The 14,179-nt window shown below is 73.0% G+C and overlaps 3 protein-coding genes across 3 annotated transcripts in view; 1 reads left to right on the top strand and 2 right to left on the bottom strand.

Annotated features, from left to right (window-relative positions):
• Positions 1 to 3,590: 3,590 nt before the first annotated feature.
• On the bottom strand, positions 3,591 to 6,393 carry GCK (glucokinase; the record flags this gene model as incomplete). Its single annotated transcript, XM_035571536.2, has 9 exons — positions 3,591 to 3,735; positions 3,835 to 4,068; positions 4,423 to 4,578; positions 4,801 to 4,984; positions 5,078 to 5,177; positions 5,392 to 5,487; positions 5,581 to 5,700; positions 5,945 to 6,099; positions 6,222 to 6,393. Coding segments are annotated over 9 exons (1,362 nt in total), but the record flags the coding sequence as incomplete, so codon positions are not given.
• A 3,085-nt stretch (positions 6,394 to 9,478) lies between these two features.
• On the top strand, positions 9,479 to 13,102 carry YKT6 (YKT6 v-SNARE homolog). The gene is made up of 8 exons (XM_035571519.2): positions 9,479 to 9,606; positions 10,227 to 10,339; positions 11,311 to 11,393; positions 11,677 to 11,777; positions 12,107 to 12,211; positions 12,306 to 12,371; positions 12,498 to 12,599; positions 12,944 to 13,102. The coding sequence occupies exons 2-8, from the start codon at positions 10,236 to 10,238 to the stop codon at positions 12,977 to 12,979; spliced, it is 597 nt and encodes a 198-aa protein (XP_035427412.1). The 5' UTR covers positions 9,479 to 9,606; positions 10,227 to 10,235; the 3' UTR covers positions 12,980 to 13,102.
• A 519-nt stretch (positions 13,103 to 13,621) lies between these two features.
• ZMIZ2 (zinc finger MIZ-type containing 2) overlaps positions 13,622 to 14,179 on the bottom strand; it is a 7,044-nt gene continuing 6,486 nt past the window's right edge. The window contains 1 exon segment of the mRNA XM_050715721.1: positions 13,622 to 13,634. Coding sequence (XP_050571678.1) covers positions 13,622 to 13,634 — 13 coding nt within the window.

Here is a 14,179-nt window from a genome sequence, read left to right as displayed (position 1 = left end):
TCCCGCCGCCCCCCCCCCAAGGCCGCTTCCTGCCGTGGCGAGGCTGGGGGCGGAGGTGTGGGGCCGCGAGGCGCAGGCCGCGCTCCATTTTAAGGCCTCGGTGGGTTTCGGCGGCGCTGAGTGGCTCCGCCGGCCCCGCTGCCGGCTCCTGGGGGGCTATAAAAGCCCCGGGGTGGGGCACGGGGCCGGCACCCGTTGGGTCAGCGTTTGGGGGGGCTCGCCATGGCCGCCGCCTTCCTCCTGCTCCTCGCCCTGGTGGCAGGTACGGGGCCGGGGCCCCTCCTGCCCGCGGCCCCCCCCACGGGCTGCATGGCGCGGGGACACCGGCGCCGTGGGGTGGGGGGACCGGGGTGGGACAGCGGGGTGGCACCGGGGGTGCGGGGACTGCGTGGGGACGTGGACGTGGGGGGGGGGGGGGGGGGGGACGGGGGCTGGGCTCTGGGGACACCTGGGGCACAGAGGGGCTTCGGGGACTGATGTGCTCCCCGTCCTGCTGTGGGGCGGCCACGGGGTGGCCATGGGGCCGCCATGGGGCGTGGGGTGGCCGTGGGGCAGCCACGGGGTGGCCGTGGGGCCATGGGGGGGCCATGGGGCCACCATGGGGTGGCCGTGGGGCCATGGGGGGGCCATGGGGCCACCATGGGGTGGCCGTGGGGCCATGGGGTGACCGTGGGGCAGCCACGGGGTGGCCGTGGGGCCATGGGGGGGGCATGGGGCCACCATGGGGTGGCCGTGGGGCCATGGTTTGGCCATGGGGCAGCCACGGGGTGGCCGTGGGGCCATGGGGGGGCCATGGGGCCACCATGGGGTGGCCGTGGGGCCATGGGGTGGCCGTGGGGCAGCCACGGGGTGGCCGTGGGGCCATGGGGGGGCCATGGGGCCACCATGGGGTGGCCGTGGGGCCATGGGGTGGCCGTGGGGCAGCCACGGGGTGGCCGTGGGGCCATGGGGGGGGCATGGGGCCACCATGGGGTGGCCGTGGGGCCATGGGGGGGGCATGGGGTCACCATGGGGTGGCCGTGGGGCCATGGTTTGGCCATGGGGCAGCCACGGGGTGGCCGTGGGGCGGCCGTGGGGCAGCCATATTAACCACCTCGGTCCCCTCGCAGTCGCACAGGCGGAGGAGGTGGCCGAGCCGTGCCAGGGCGGCCCCGCGTCCTGGTGCCGCGACGTGGCCACGGCCATCCGGTGCCAGAAGGAGCAGCAGTGCCGCCAGCTCTGGGACAGCCTGGGCACGGTGAGGACGAGCCCCAGGCGTGGGGCGCGCCGTGGGGCAGCTCCCCCTCGGGTCGCGGGGCGGGGGGCGGGGGGGTTGGACCCGACACCGCCCTGAGGGTCTGCGTTGTCCCCGCAGTGGGATGAGGACGAAGACGACGCGGCGCTGCCGGGCAAGGGGAAGAAATGCAACTTCTGCATCAAGGTGCTGCAGCAGCTGAAGAAGATGGTGGGGGACGACCCCGATGAGGTGAGGGGGGCTCGGGGTGAGCCGGGTTGGGTGGGGGGGGGGGGCGGGTCTGGTGGCTGCGGCCCCGCTGACGGCACGGGGCCGGTGCCCGCAGGACGCCGTCAACGAGGCGCTGCGGAAGGTGTGCGTCGCCATGAAGGGCGTGGGCCGGCTCTGCAAGTCCATGGTGAAGAAGTACGCCGAGCAGATCTCCGAGGCGCTGCAGAACGACGACGAGCCCCAGGACGTCTGCGCCGCCCTCAAGTTCTGCAAGGGCTGAGCGCCGGTGAGAGCCCACATCCTGCGCCCCACATCCTGCGCCTGTCCCCCCCCCCCCCCCCCCCCCCCCCCCCCCCCCGGGGCTGGGCGCACCGTGCCCCCGTGCGGAGGGAGGGTGGAGGTGGGGGAGCCCGAAATGTGCCCCGGGGAAACTCGGGGGTGTGGGGTGGGGCGGAGGAGCCGCATCCGCTGGTGCTGGAGCTGGGGGCGAGGGGGTGTCCCCCGAGTCACCACCGCCAGCGTTTTGTCTCCTCAGGGCCCTGACCGCCGCCGCTGAACCCCGAAACCTGAAGGGGGGCCCCGAGCCCCACCGCCAGCCTCCACCTCCCCACCAGCCTCCCTCCCACCCCCTGTCCCCACGCAATAAAGCAGCTTGTCCCCGCCGCCGCCTCTCCGGAGGACAGAGCTCGTCATTTGGGGTTTCATTTGGCCGAGGTGGGGGGGAAACGTGCTGCCCCCCCCCCCCCCCGACCTTCTTCTCGTCACCGTGGGCGGTGACGCAGCTCGGGGGCTTGCAGCCAACGTTCCTGACACGGCGAGGGGCGTCCCCGTGAGCGTCCGCTCCACCTGCATGGGGATGAGCGATCGGGGGGGGGGCTGGGACGGGTCCCTGCGGGGCTTCCCCAGCCCCATCGGGGGGACAGGGGGTGCGGTGGGGCTCACGGGGACCCTGGGGACAGGGGCTGACACGTGGCGACTTCGGTGACGCGGGCTGGGGTGGGCGTATGGGGACCTCAGGGAGGAGCCGGGTGTGTGGGGAGCTTGGGAATGGGGTCCCTGGGGGGACACGGGGGGCGCGGGGCCACGCAGTCTGGGCTCTGGGGAGGGGGGGCATGGTGGGGAGGGGGGCACGGTGATGGAGGGACATGGTGACAGAGGGGGCACAGTGATGGTGGGCACGATGACGGGGGGAACACGGTGTCGGGGGTGCAGATTCCCACAGTGGTCCCATACCCTGGGGTGACCCCAGCCCCATTTGGTGGCCTCAGCCCCCCCAAGGTGTCCCCACCCCGTGGGGCTCCTATGCAGGCCCCAGCCCCTGGGGTGCCCCCGACTCCCAGGGGACCCCCAAGGTGGCCCCACAGCCCCGTGGCACCAATCTGCTCTCCCCCCCGTGCCGCTGGCCCCGCTCCAGGCTGGGGGTCCCCCACCTTCAGCCCCCTAAACGAGGTAAATGTTTGGGGGGGGGCACTGTCACTGACACGAGCCGGGGGGGGCACACGGGCACTACTTTTGGCTGCTTGGGACCACGAAGTAATTGGGGGGGGAGTCACCCACATGCCCCTGGGCTGGGGAGCCGTTGGGTTTGGGGTTGTGGGGTGCTGTTCCAGGGGTGCACGGACCTGGCCCTGCGGGGGGAAGGAGGTGGCACCACCCCATGGATGGGGGGGGTCAGTCCCCTTTGCCTCCGGCTCGGTTTGTCCTTTCTGAGGGTCTCTGGGAGGGGACACGGAGGTGACACATGGGGACAAGGCCAGCTGGGCCCCCCGGCACTGCCAGATGCCCACCGCGGGCGCCCCAAGGGGTGCCAGCCCCCCCTGTCCCCAACCACCCCCCAACCACCCCCCTTATCCCCCGGTGCCCTCCCATGGAGAGGTTCTGGGGGGCGCAGCTGCCCCCCACAGCACCGGGAAGAGCCTCGGCCCCGTCGGGCTGCGCGCGGCCATCGAGGAGCCTTGGCCCCGGCGGTGGTCCCGGAGGAAAAGTCCACGCAAACCCCGGTTTATTGGGGAGCCCCGGCACCGGCCGCCGTCGCCTCCCGCGGCAAAGCCCTTCCCGCGTCCGTCTGCGCTCCTCGGCGCCCTCCAAGTGCCCGGCACCGCGGGGTCCCCGCCGCCCCCAGGTCCTGCGCGCCGTGCTGCCCCGCTCACTGCCCCATCATGCAGGCCATTTTGCAGGCGACGGCCGAGATGAGCGCGGCGCCTCGCCCGCTGCCTTCCTCCGACTGGATGAAGGTGATGTCGCAGCCGGGCGTCAGCTGCCGGACGGTGGCGTGGAACCGGTCTTTGAAGCTGCGGGGGAAAGACGGGAAGGGGTCAAGGCTGCGGGGAGGAGGAGGAGGAGGAGGAGGAGGGAGGCTGGGGCGGGAGGAAGGCTCCCGGCAGCCTCACCTGGGGTGCAGCTTGTAGACGGAGCCGTCGACCCCCACGGTGATTTTGAGGGTCTCCTGGCTCCGGCTCTCCCGCATGCGGTTGATGACGCCGGCCAGCCCGGCCGAGCACATCTGGGCGGCGCGGGTGGAGACGCTCTCGCAGACGCGCCGCACGATGTCGCAGTCCGTGCCCGAGGGCAGCAGCTCGAAGGCCGTCAGGATGTTGTAGATCTGCTTGCGGTCGCCCGAGTCGCTGGGATGGGACAGAGGGGGCGCATCGGGCCGGGGACCCCCATGGGGCAGCTGGGGAGGGCTGGCGGGGGGTGATGGGGCAGGGGACCCCATGTGGGACACCCCAGTGTGGGGTGATGGGGAAGGGGACCCCAATGTGGGTCAAGGCAAGGGGGGACCCCAACATGAGGCAGCTATATAGGGCTGGTGTGGGGCGATAGGGCAGGGAACCTGCTGTGGGGCAGTTGTAGAGGGCTGGTGTAGGGTGACCGTGCAGGGAACCCCATGTGGGACGATCAGAGCCAGCTGCTGTGGGGTGAGGGCACAGGGCACCCCCATGGGTGTGGGGCGGTTTGGGGGCACCGGCCCCGAATACCTCTCGATCTGCGACACGAAGCGGGTTTCGAAGGTGCCGCGGGTCTTGAGCTTCTCGGAGGCCTCACCGTTGAAGAGCAGGTTCTCGTCCACCAGCTTCAGCAGCACCAGCCGGACGATCTCCCCCATGTACTTGCCCCCGATGATCTTCTCGTAGCTGGGGGCCGGGGGCGGCTGTCAGGGCGGGGGCCGCCCCCCTCCCGCCCCACGGCGAGGCCCCACGCATGTGTCCCCACCGGTACCGGGCTCAGGGGGACGCGTGCGGGCGGCCGACGGGGCCAGAGCCCCGGGACGAGCGGCCCCGGCCGGCGGAGGGCAGGGGGCGAAGGAGCCGCGGCCGGGGGGAGCCCAGGGGAGCCGCATCCGCCCCACTCCTTACAGCTGCTGACCGGGGTTAAGCGAGGTCTCGTCCACCACGCGGTCGTACTCCAGGAGGAACTCGTCGAGCTCCCCCGAGGCGCCGAACGCGCCCCACTCCGTGTTGACGCACATCCTGCCCTCGTCGCCCTCCACCAGCTCCACGTTGTGCATCTCCTCCATGTAGCAGGCGTTGCAGCCCGTCCCTGCGCGCAGGAGCCAGCCGTGGGGTGCGTGCCCCCCGCCCCGCGTCCCCCCCCCGGGGGTGGCCGCTGCCGTCCCGCAGCCCGTGATCTTACCCACGATCATCCCAACCTCGCACCGGTGGTCCTCGTAGTAGCAGGAGATCATCGTGGCCACGGTGTCGTTCACCATGGCCACCACGTCCATCTCGAAGTCCTGCCGGGGGGGGAGCCGCCGGTGTCACGCTCCGCGTCCGGCTGTCCCGCGGGGTCCCCGTGGGTTGCGTGTGCCCACGCATACACGTGCACGCACACACACGCGTGTGCACAGCATGCCCCCAGCGCCTCTCCCGGGGGACCCACGGGACGCGGTGGGGACAGGGGGCGGGCACCGACGCACGCAGCCGGCGCGGGGCCGGCGGCCGTCTCACCCCTCGCCGTTTGATGGCGTCTCGCAGGAGCCCGACCACGTTGTTCCCTTCTGCTCCGGAGGCTTTGAAGCCCTTGGTCCAGTTCAGCAGGATGCCCTGGGCCGAGGGAGGACAGAGCGGGGCTCCGTGGGGCCGTGGGGCAGGCACCGCGGTGGCCTCGGGTCCCGTGCCGCCCCGCCAGCCCCTCACCTTGTCGATGTCCTCGTGCCGCACGGGGAAGGAGAAGGTGAAGCCCAGGGGCAGCTTTTTGTGCTTCATCTGATGCTTGTCCAGGAAGTCGGAGATGCACTCGGAGATGTAGTCGAAGAGCTGGGGGAGAGCGGCTGAGCCGTCACCGCGATGGCCTCGTCCCCGCGATGGCCCGGTCCCCTCCACCCCATCCCCACCCAGACGCCACTTGAAGGGGACGCTTCCACGGGCTCCTGCAGCTCCCCGAGGGTCCGGACCCACCTCTGCCCCCTCCCAGGGCTTGGGGCTGCCCGGAGGCACCCAGCACCGGGATGGGGATCTTGGGGAGGACCCCGCGCCCCCCGCACCCCCCTGCCCCGCTCACCATCTCGGCCGTCCCCGTCATGGCATCCTCGGGGATGGAGTACATCTGGTGCTTCGTCTTCACCTTCCACTGCCCTTCCTCCCCCTCGCCCACCTTCACCAGCATCACGCGGAAGTTGGTGCCGCCGAGGTCCAGCGAGAGGAAGTCCCCGACCTCTGCAGCACCGTGGGGCACGGGGGAGGGGACGGCTCAGGGGGGGGCTCCCGGGGGGGCAGCACCCGGCGGAGACGTGGCAAAGCGCCGGGCGCCGTTGCCCTCGCGTCACGGCAGCGCCTACCTGAGCCCTCGGGCGTGGAGCGGACGTAGGTGGGCAGCATCTTCACCGAGGCTTCCTCGTGCGTCTCCAGCTTCAGCCCCCGGTCCATCTCCTTCTGCATGCGGTACATCACCTTCTTCAGGTCCTCCTCCCTCAGCCGGAACTCCGACAGGATCTGCTCCACCTGCGCCGGGGGGCGGCAGCGTTACGGGGTGTCCTGCGCCCCCTGAACCGCGCCGAGCAGCCGGAGGTTCCCCTCCCCGGCCCCGGTTTTCCCTGTGGACACCCCGATCCCCTGCGGCCCCGCAGCCCGGAGCACCTCGCCCTCCAACAGCGGCACCGGGGGGAAGCTCCTTGCCCCGAAACCTGCTTGGAGCAGGCGTCCCGTGGGGGTTTCCTCCGTCCCCCTCGCACGATGCCCATCGAGCGGGGCCGCACGGAGCGGTACGGGGAATTTCTCCCGTCCCTGCTGCCAGGGAGAGCCGTGGGGCCCCTCCACGGCCGCGCTGGCGCTCAGGACCTGTTTTTCCCTCGCGTAGCAACCCCGGGCCCTGCCGCCGGCACGGCCTCCATTACCAGGGCGCGTAACGGGGCCGCGGCCCTGGCTCTCAGATGGAGCCGCGGCGCCGAGCGCTTCTGCTCCGCCGGCCAGGTTTGCTCGCGGCATTAGAGGCCTCATTAGTCACCGGGAGCCGGGCAGGCCAGGATCGCTCCCGCTGCGCTGTCAGCGCCAGGAGGGTGTTTTCCTCGGGGCCGCGCCGGCCCTGCCGTGGGTTTTGGGGTGCATCACAAAGCAGGCGCCCTGCTAAAGCTTTTGGGATGATGTGGGTCTGAGGGGTCCTGGCCCCCACAAACTGGCTGCCCCGGGCTGCTCCGGTGGGACGGATCGAGGCCGGATCCCCTCCGGGATGTCCCCAGGGGGACACCCAGCGCCCCGTGACGCCGTTCGGTGCCCGATGTCGCCCAGCGCCGCAGCGCCTGTCCCGGTGTCCCTTCTCCCGCTGATCTCAAGCGGTTCTGGCACCGTAGGCACCGCGTGCCGCGGCTCCGCTCCCTTGGATCCCTCATGGAGGTTTCGGTGCCGGGTTTGGCTCTTCCCACCCGACCAAAACCTGCCCCCGAAGGGTGCGATCCCCTCTTACCCTGCCTGGAGCAGGCTGGAAGCCACGTGGCGGAATGCCGCGCTGCCCGTGCCCCGTGCTCCCCATCGCCCCCGTCCCGGTCCGGCTGCGTGCCGGAGCCTCCCAAAGAGTGGGGACGAGCCCCGTCCCCCCCAAGTGACCTGATGCAGTGGGGGTCCCCTCGGCCCCGAGGCCGTCCTGTAGAGCCCGGCTCCTTCTGGGGGAGCCCCGCTGGTCATGCTCAGCACCCCAGCACCGGGCATGGGGGCGGCCTCGGGAGCGGGGAGCCTCAGCACCGGCCGCGTGGCTCTGCCCGAGGCAGCCTCCAGCCTCCCGCTGCCCTCACCCCCTGTGCCTGGGGGCTGGGGGGGGCCTTGCGCCGCCGGGCCCACGGCAGGATCAGGCGCTCAGTATAAACGGAGGCTCCCCGTGTGCTCCTGGCTCGAAACCTCCTGACCTCATTCCTTGCCCAAAACCGCTTGCCTGGCCCCAAAAAGCCCCGAAGATCCCCAAAAAGCCCCAAAGAGCCCCAAAGCAGGGGCAGAAGCAGCCGTTGCCTTCCAGAGGCGAACATGGGGAGGGCCAGCGGCCGGCGGGGCCTCACCTTCTCCTGCCGGGAGCTCTCCATCCTGCTTCTGTGGTCCAGCATGGGGGCAGCCGTGGGCGCGGGGCGGGCGGCCGGCAAAGCTGTCCCCCCCGAGCCCCCCCGGCACCCCACCGCCTCGTCCGCCCGGGTACCGTCCCTGGCCACGCCGGGGGATGCGCCACGTTGGGGGGCGTTAGCTCATACGGGGCGCCCGGTGGCAGCCGCCGCGTCCCCACGGTCCCGTCAGGCAGAGCGGCCGCGAGCCCCCGCAGCCCCGGCCTCGGCCCCCCACATCCCAGGGCCGCCCTCGGGGCTCCCCAATCCCCTCGGCCGTGCGGGGCGGCTGGGTGCTTCGTCGTCGTCGTCCTCCTCCTCCTCCTCCTCCTCGGCCCGCCGTCCGCCGCGCTGCGAGGGGGCACCGAGGAGGCCCCGGGGGTCTCTGCGTGGAGCGGGGGAGCCCCAGCGGGCGGACGGACGGACGGACGCGGGTGGCCTTGTCCGGGACCCTCCCCACGGGGGCTGTCAGCCCCGTCACCGGCCCCGGGCCCCCCTCCTGGTGAGCCGGTTGCCGTGCCAACCACTTCACGGCCTGGTCACAGTGGCAACCACTCCACCGGCCGGCCTGGCAACGCGGCCCGCTCCCATGGAGACGAGCACCAAGGTGACGGCGGCCCCGCGATGGCCGCCGGGCCCCGGGGACGGGCACGGGGACAGATGGGGGGTGATGGGGACGGACGGGGGGTGATGGGGGAGCCCCGGGGGGTCCCGGGGGCCTGGGGGGGTCCCGCTGGTGCCCCCGCGGTGTCCCGGTGCCGGGGGTGCAGGGCCCCAGCAGGGCGGCCCCGGCCCTGCAGCCAGGGGGGTCCCATGGGGGTCCCGGGGGGCACTGCAGGCCCCGGACCCAGCCTGGAGGCCCCGCCCACACCGCAGACCACGCCCACAACCGCCGCCACGCCCACCCAGGAGGCCCCGCCCACGCACGAAGCCACTTCCCACAAACAAGCCCCGCCCCCATCACGTTGCCCCGCCCACCCAAATGCCCCTGGGCACAACGGAGGCCACGCCCACTCCCTGCGCCACGCCCACGCAGGAGGCCCCGCCCACATAGTTTGCCCCGCCCACTCAGCAGGCCCGTCCGTACATGAAACCACGCCCACAAATCGCCCCATCCCGCTTAGCACCACCCACTTGGAAGCCCCGCCCCCACATGAAGCCACGCCCACCGAGCGCACCCACCCACACACGTTGCTCCGCCCACTGTGGAGACCACGCCCACACACCCAGGAAGCCACGCCCACAAACAACAGCGCCCCAACCTACGCACGAAAGCTCCGCCCACCCGTGGAGCCACGCCCACACACTAGGCCCCGCCGACCACGAAGCCACGCCCCCTCGCTAGGCTCGAGCCCCCAGCTCCCTGCAGAGAGCCCCGCCCCCCATGACGTCACGGCGCCGCCGATTGGCCTCCCGCCTAGGGGGCGGGGCCGTTCGCGGCCGTGGGCGGGGCCGCCGGGCGAGCCGCGCTCTCATTGGCCGGGAGCCGCGGGGCGGGCGGGCCGCGTGCTGCGCGTGCGCAGGCTGGGCGCGGCCCCGTGGCAGTAACCGGGGCCGGGGGCACTTCCGGCCGGTCCCTTTCTGCTTCCGGGTCGGGAGGGCTCCGCTCGGCCGCCGCCTCCTCGCTGCGAGTCCGCAGCCGCCGGTACCGGGCGGGGGGGCGGGGCCGGGGGGGCCCTGTGGGTGTCCCGGGGGGCTTGGGGGAGCCCCGGTGGGTCCGGGCGGCTCCCGGGTGGGTCCCGGTGGGGTCCGGGGGGGCCCCGGCGGGGTTCGGTGGGGCCCGGTGCGGGTTCTGGGGGGGTCTGGGGGGGGTCGCCGGGGTCCCGGTGGGGCCTGGGGGGGTTTGGTGGGGCCCGGTAGTGTCCCGGGGGGGTCTGGGTGAGTCCTGGGGGGGTCCCGGGGGGGGGCTGGGGGGTCCCGAAGGGCTCTGGGGGGTCCCAGCGGGGTCCCGTTGGGGTCTGGGGGGTCCCTGGGGGTCCCTGGGGGGTCCCAGTGGGCTCTGGGGGGGGTCCAGGAAGGCCTCTGGGGGTCCCAGCAGGGTCCCATTGGGGTCTGGAGGGGGTCCCTGTAGAGTCCCGCTGGGTCCCAGTGGGGCCTGGGGGGGTCCCCGTGCAGTTCCCATAGGGGTCCCAGTGGGCGTTGGGGTGGGGGGGGGGTGTCCCGGAGGGGTCTGGGGGATCCCTGGGGGGTCCCGGGAGGCTCTGGGGGTCCCGGTGCGTTCCCGGTGTCGGCGGGGCCCGCTGACCGCGCTCCCTCTCCCCGCAGCGCCGCGCCATGAGGCTGTACAGCCTGAGCGTGCTGTACAAGGGCGAGCCCCGCGTGCAGCTGCTGAAGGCCGCCTACGACGTCTCCACCTTCAGCTTCTTCCAGAGATCCAGGTCGGGCCCCGCGCCCCGCACCGGGGCTCCCCGCGCGACGGTGCCGGCACCGGGACGAGCCCCGCCGGGGGCTCACGGCAGCCCCCGTCCTCACCGGGTGGCCTCAGAGCATCGCCTCGCCTGCCCCCGGCACCCCCGGGGACGTTGGGCTCAGCCCCGGCTGGGCCGGTTCAGCCCTCGGCGCTCCCCCGGGGGCCCCGCTCCAGCCGCCCCCCCACTTGCGGAGGCGGCCGGGGGCTGTCGGCTGGCGGCCCCCGGGGCGTTTCCCGGCCCCCTGCCAAGGTTTTTTTTGGGCACGTTTGGCTCTGCGGTCCCGGCGATAAGGGGAACGCTGCAGCGAGGGGCTCCTAAAAACGCCCCCGTGGCCGAGCGTGCGAGGGGAAGCAGCGAGCGGGGGCGGCTCTGGGGGCCTCGCTGCTCCCCAACCCCGGCACGGCCGGAGGAGCCGCTTCCCCCCCGGGCTTCGGCACCCCGGGAGCTGGTGTCGGCGGGGATAAGCTGTGAATTCATCTGCCGGTCCCCCCCGTGGGGGCTGCGTCCCGTGGCCACGGCACGAGTTGGGGCCCGGCCTCAGCCCCTCGGGGAGCCCCCGGCGCTGCCACTTCCCACCTGGAGCGCTGTGGCTGAGCGCTCGCTGCTCCCAGCGCGCCCGGGACGGAGCAGATTTATTTCTGCTTGCTCGCAGGCTTTTGGCCTCTGTTTTATTGCGGGGCGAAAAAAAGAAAAACGAAAACAAAAAAAAACCAACACCACAAAAAAGGGGTTACGCAAAAGTCTGCCTGGCAGGGCTGGGGCGCGGGCTTGGGGCCCTTTCCTGACCTGACTCAACGCGGGTCTAGCATGGGAGCGCGAGCCTCCCGCTGGGCTCGGAGGGGAAGGGTTGGAGGGGAAGGGGCGGTGGGGAAGGGCCGGGGCTGCCCCGCGCCCCCCGCAGCTGGGGGCCGGGTGCGAGCGGCGCTGGGTGCTTGCAGCGTGCAGGAGTTCATGACCTTCACCAGCCAGCTGATCGTGGAGCGCTCGCAGCTGGGCAGCCGGGCTTCCGTCAAGGAGCAAGGTGAGCGCGTGGCCGCGCTCCGAGACGCGAAGCCCCCCTCGCGCCCCCCTTCCCTGGGCGAACGCCGAGAGGTTTGGGGGCAGGGTGGGCCCGCGGGGCCGAGCCTGGGGCTCACCTCCCTCCCCGAGCCCTTCCCGCTGTCCCGGCGCGACCGCCAGTGGCCGGAAACCTCCCGGTGCCATCCGCTGGCGGTGGAAGCGGGGGCCGGGGGCAGGCGTTGGGCGCCGGGGGGGCTCCAGAGCCGCCCCCCACCCCCCCCCCCCGACGCCGCCTCTCTGCCCAGAGTACCTGTGCCACGTGTACGTGCGGAGCGACGGGCTGGCCGGCGTGGTGATCGCCGATAACGAGTACCCGCAGCGGGTCTGCTTCACCTTGCTGGACAAGGTGAGCGGCGCGGCCGGCGGCGCCTCGGGCAGGGCGGGGAATTTGGGGGGGGGGGGCTTCCCACGGGTCCGGTCGCGGCGTGAGGAAGAAATGATCCCTGCTGGTGAGCCGGGGGCGGGGGGGGGGGCCGTGTCGGGGCTGAGCTCGGCGGGATCTGGTTGCGTTTTGGCTCGGCTCTGCCTGGCGGCTCCGCACCGCAGCCGCCCTCTGGAGCGCCCGGCGTGGCTCGGGGTTCTGCGGGGAGCTGGCGGGGCAGGGGCTCGGCCTCGCTCGCGGGGAGCTGTGGGGAGGAGCCCAGGCAGCGACGCCGGGCGCTGCCTCGCTCGCAGGTGCTGGACGAGTTCTGCAGGCAGGTGAGCAGGGCGGAGTGGCCGTCGGGGTCCCCCGGCACCATCAGCTACGCGGCGTTGGACGGGTACCTCAGCAAGTACCAGGTAGGGGCCGCGCGGCCGCCTGGCCTCACCCCACCCCCCCTCCCGCACCCCCCGGGGGGCTGCTGGCCTGACGCCGCCCTCGTTCCTCCGCCAGAACCCCCGCGACGCCGACCCGATGACCAGAGTGCAGGCGGAGCTGGACGAGACCAAAATCATCCTGGTGAGGACGGCGGGGACGGGGGCTGGCCCCGCTCCCTCCCCTGGGTGCTCTCGGCCGGTTTTGGGGCGCGGTGGCGGGGGCCCCCCGAGTGCCGACGGCGCGCCCGGCGCCCGTTCCTTTGCGCAGCACAACACCATGGAGTCGCTGCTGGAGCGCGGGGAGAAGCTGGACGACCTGGTGTCCAAGTCGGAGGTGCTGGGGGCGCAGTCGAAAGCCTTCTACAAAACCGTGAGTGCGGCGCCGGTCCCTCCTGCACCCAGGGAGGGTCCCCGGCGGGCCGGGGGTGGGTTTGGGGCCGTGAGAGGGGCAGGAGAAGCCCCGGTGGTGCGGGACGTGGGGGTCGGGCAGGGAGCTCGGCTGCCCAAACCTGGCTGGCGGTGCTCCTTGGCCCCCTTCCCAAACCCGGCCCCGCTCCCATTTGGGATTTGGGGTGCCCGGGTGCCGGGCCGCGGCCTCCAGCCTCCGTCGCGGGGCTGCGCCCTCGGCCTCCGCGGCCAGCGGGGGACCGGGACCGGGACGGCCGCGCCGGGCGGCTCTGGGCCCCGACGCCGCCTTCTCTCCCCTCTCGCCAGGCGCGGAAGCAGAACTCGTGCTGTGCGGTGATGTGACCCCCCCGCGGGGGGCTCCTGCCCCGGCCCGCCAGGCCCTCGCCCCCCTCCTCGCATCTCGACCTCCCCCAGGACTGACCGCAGAACCCCGGCGGCTCCTGGGCCGCTCGGCGGGGGCCGCTGCTCGGGCCGGGCCCCCCACGCCCCCCACACCCCGGGCACCGCGGCCGTGCCCGGTTCTCGGTGCTGAGCGGGCGCTGAGGCCGGCCCCGCGCCGTGGGGCTGGGGGAGCGCTGCAGCCCCCCCCCGCCCTCGCCCTCCCCCGGCGCAGCTCGGGCCGTGCTGTGCCCATCCCCATAACACCAGCGAGTGCCTCGACGCTGCCAGCCCCGGGGGGGCTTGGGGAGAGAGGAGCTGGGACCCCCCCCCCCCCCTCCCCAGCTCTGAGCACGGGGCCTGGAGGGGGGGGAGGGAGCTGGGGGGGGGCTTTTATGCATCTGTGTCCCCGGGGGGGGGAGGCCGGGTGGGAGAAGGGAAGTGCTTTGGGGGGGGGCTGGCCAGGGCTGCTCGGTGTGGGGCTGCGTCCCCTTGTGGGGGACACACGGGGTCGGCCCCCACGCCCCCTCCCTGGGGGGGGGGGGGGAGCTGGGGGGGGGCTCTGTGCCATGGGGCTGCCCCCCTTCGGTGGGTCCGAGCCCCCCATTACCCCCTGTTCCTGGGGGGCGGGTGGGAGCCAGCTGGGCCGGGGGGGGGTTCTCCGTTTCCCCCCTCCCTCAGCCCCGGGGGGGAGGGGGGGGGGGGCTCAGCCTCGGGCCTCCCCCCCGGCCTCGTGGGGAAGGGCGCAGCTTTCGCTCGGGGCTGTATCGTGATCGGTGTCGCCTGTCGCAGCCGTGCCGCGGCCGATAAAGTTCTCTGTGACGGTTGTGGCCTGGCTGGGCTCCGTGGGGCAGGATGGGGCCCGGGGGGGGGGGGGGGCACCACGTCTGGGGGTGCAGCAACACGTCTCTCTCCCCCCCGGGGGGGGTGGGGGGTTGGCAGTTGTTTTTCCTCATAATTTATTTGCAGTTTTTCCCGAGACAAAAACGAAATCAGAGTCATCTGTTACACTTACAAGGCTCAGAAAGAAAAGACGAGGTTGGGGGGGGGGGGGGCAATATGCCGGGTGTGTGTTGGGGGGGGGAGTAGAGAAAAGTTGGGGGGGGGGGAACGGAAAAGAACGAGAGAAAAAGGGGAGGAGAGGGGGAGAGAAATCTGGCAACG

Source organism: Cygnus atratus, chromosome 27, assembly GCF_013377495.2.
Source record: "Cygnus atratus isolate AKBS03 ecotype Queensland, Australia chromosome 27, CAtr_DNAZoo_HiC_assembly, whole genome shotgun sequence".
In the NCBI taxonomy this organism is placed as follows: domain Eukaryota; kingdom Metazoa; phylum Chordata; class Aves; order Anseriformes; family Anatidae; genus Cygnus; species Cygnus atratus.
This window is presented reverse-complemented; position numbering and strand designations above follow the sequence as displayed.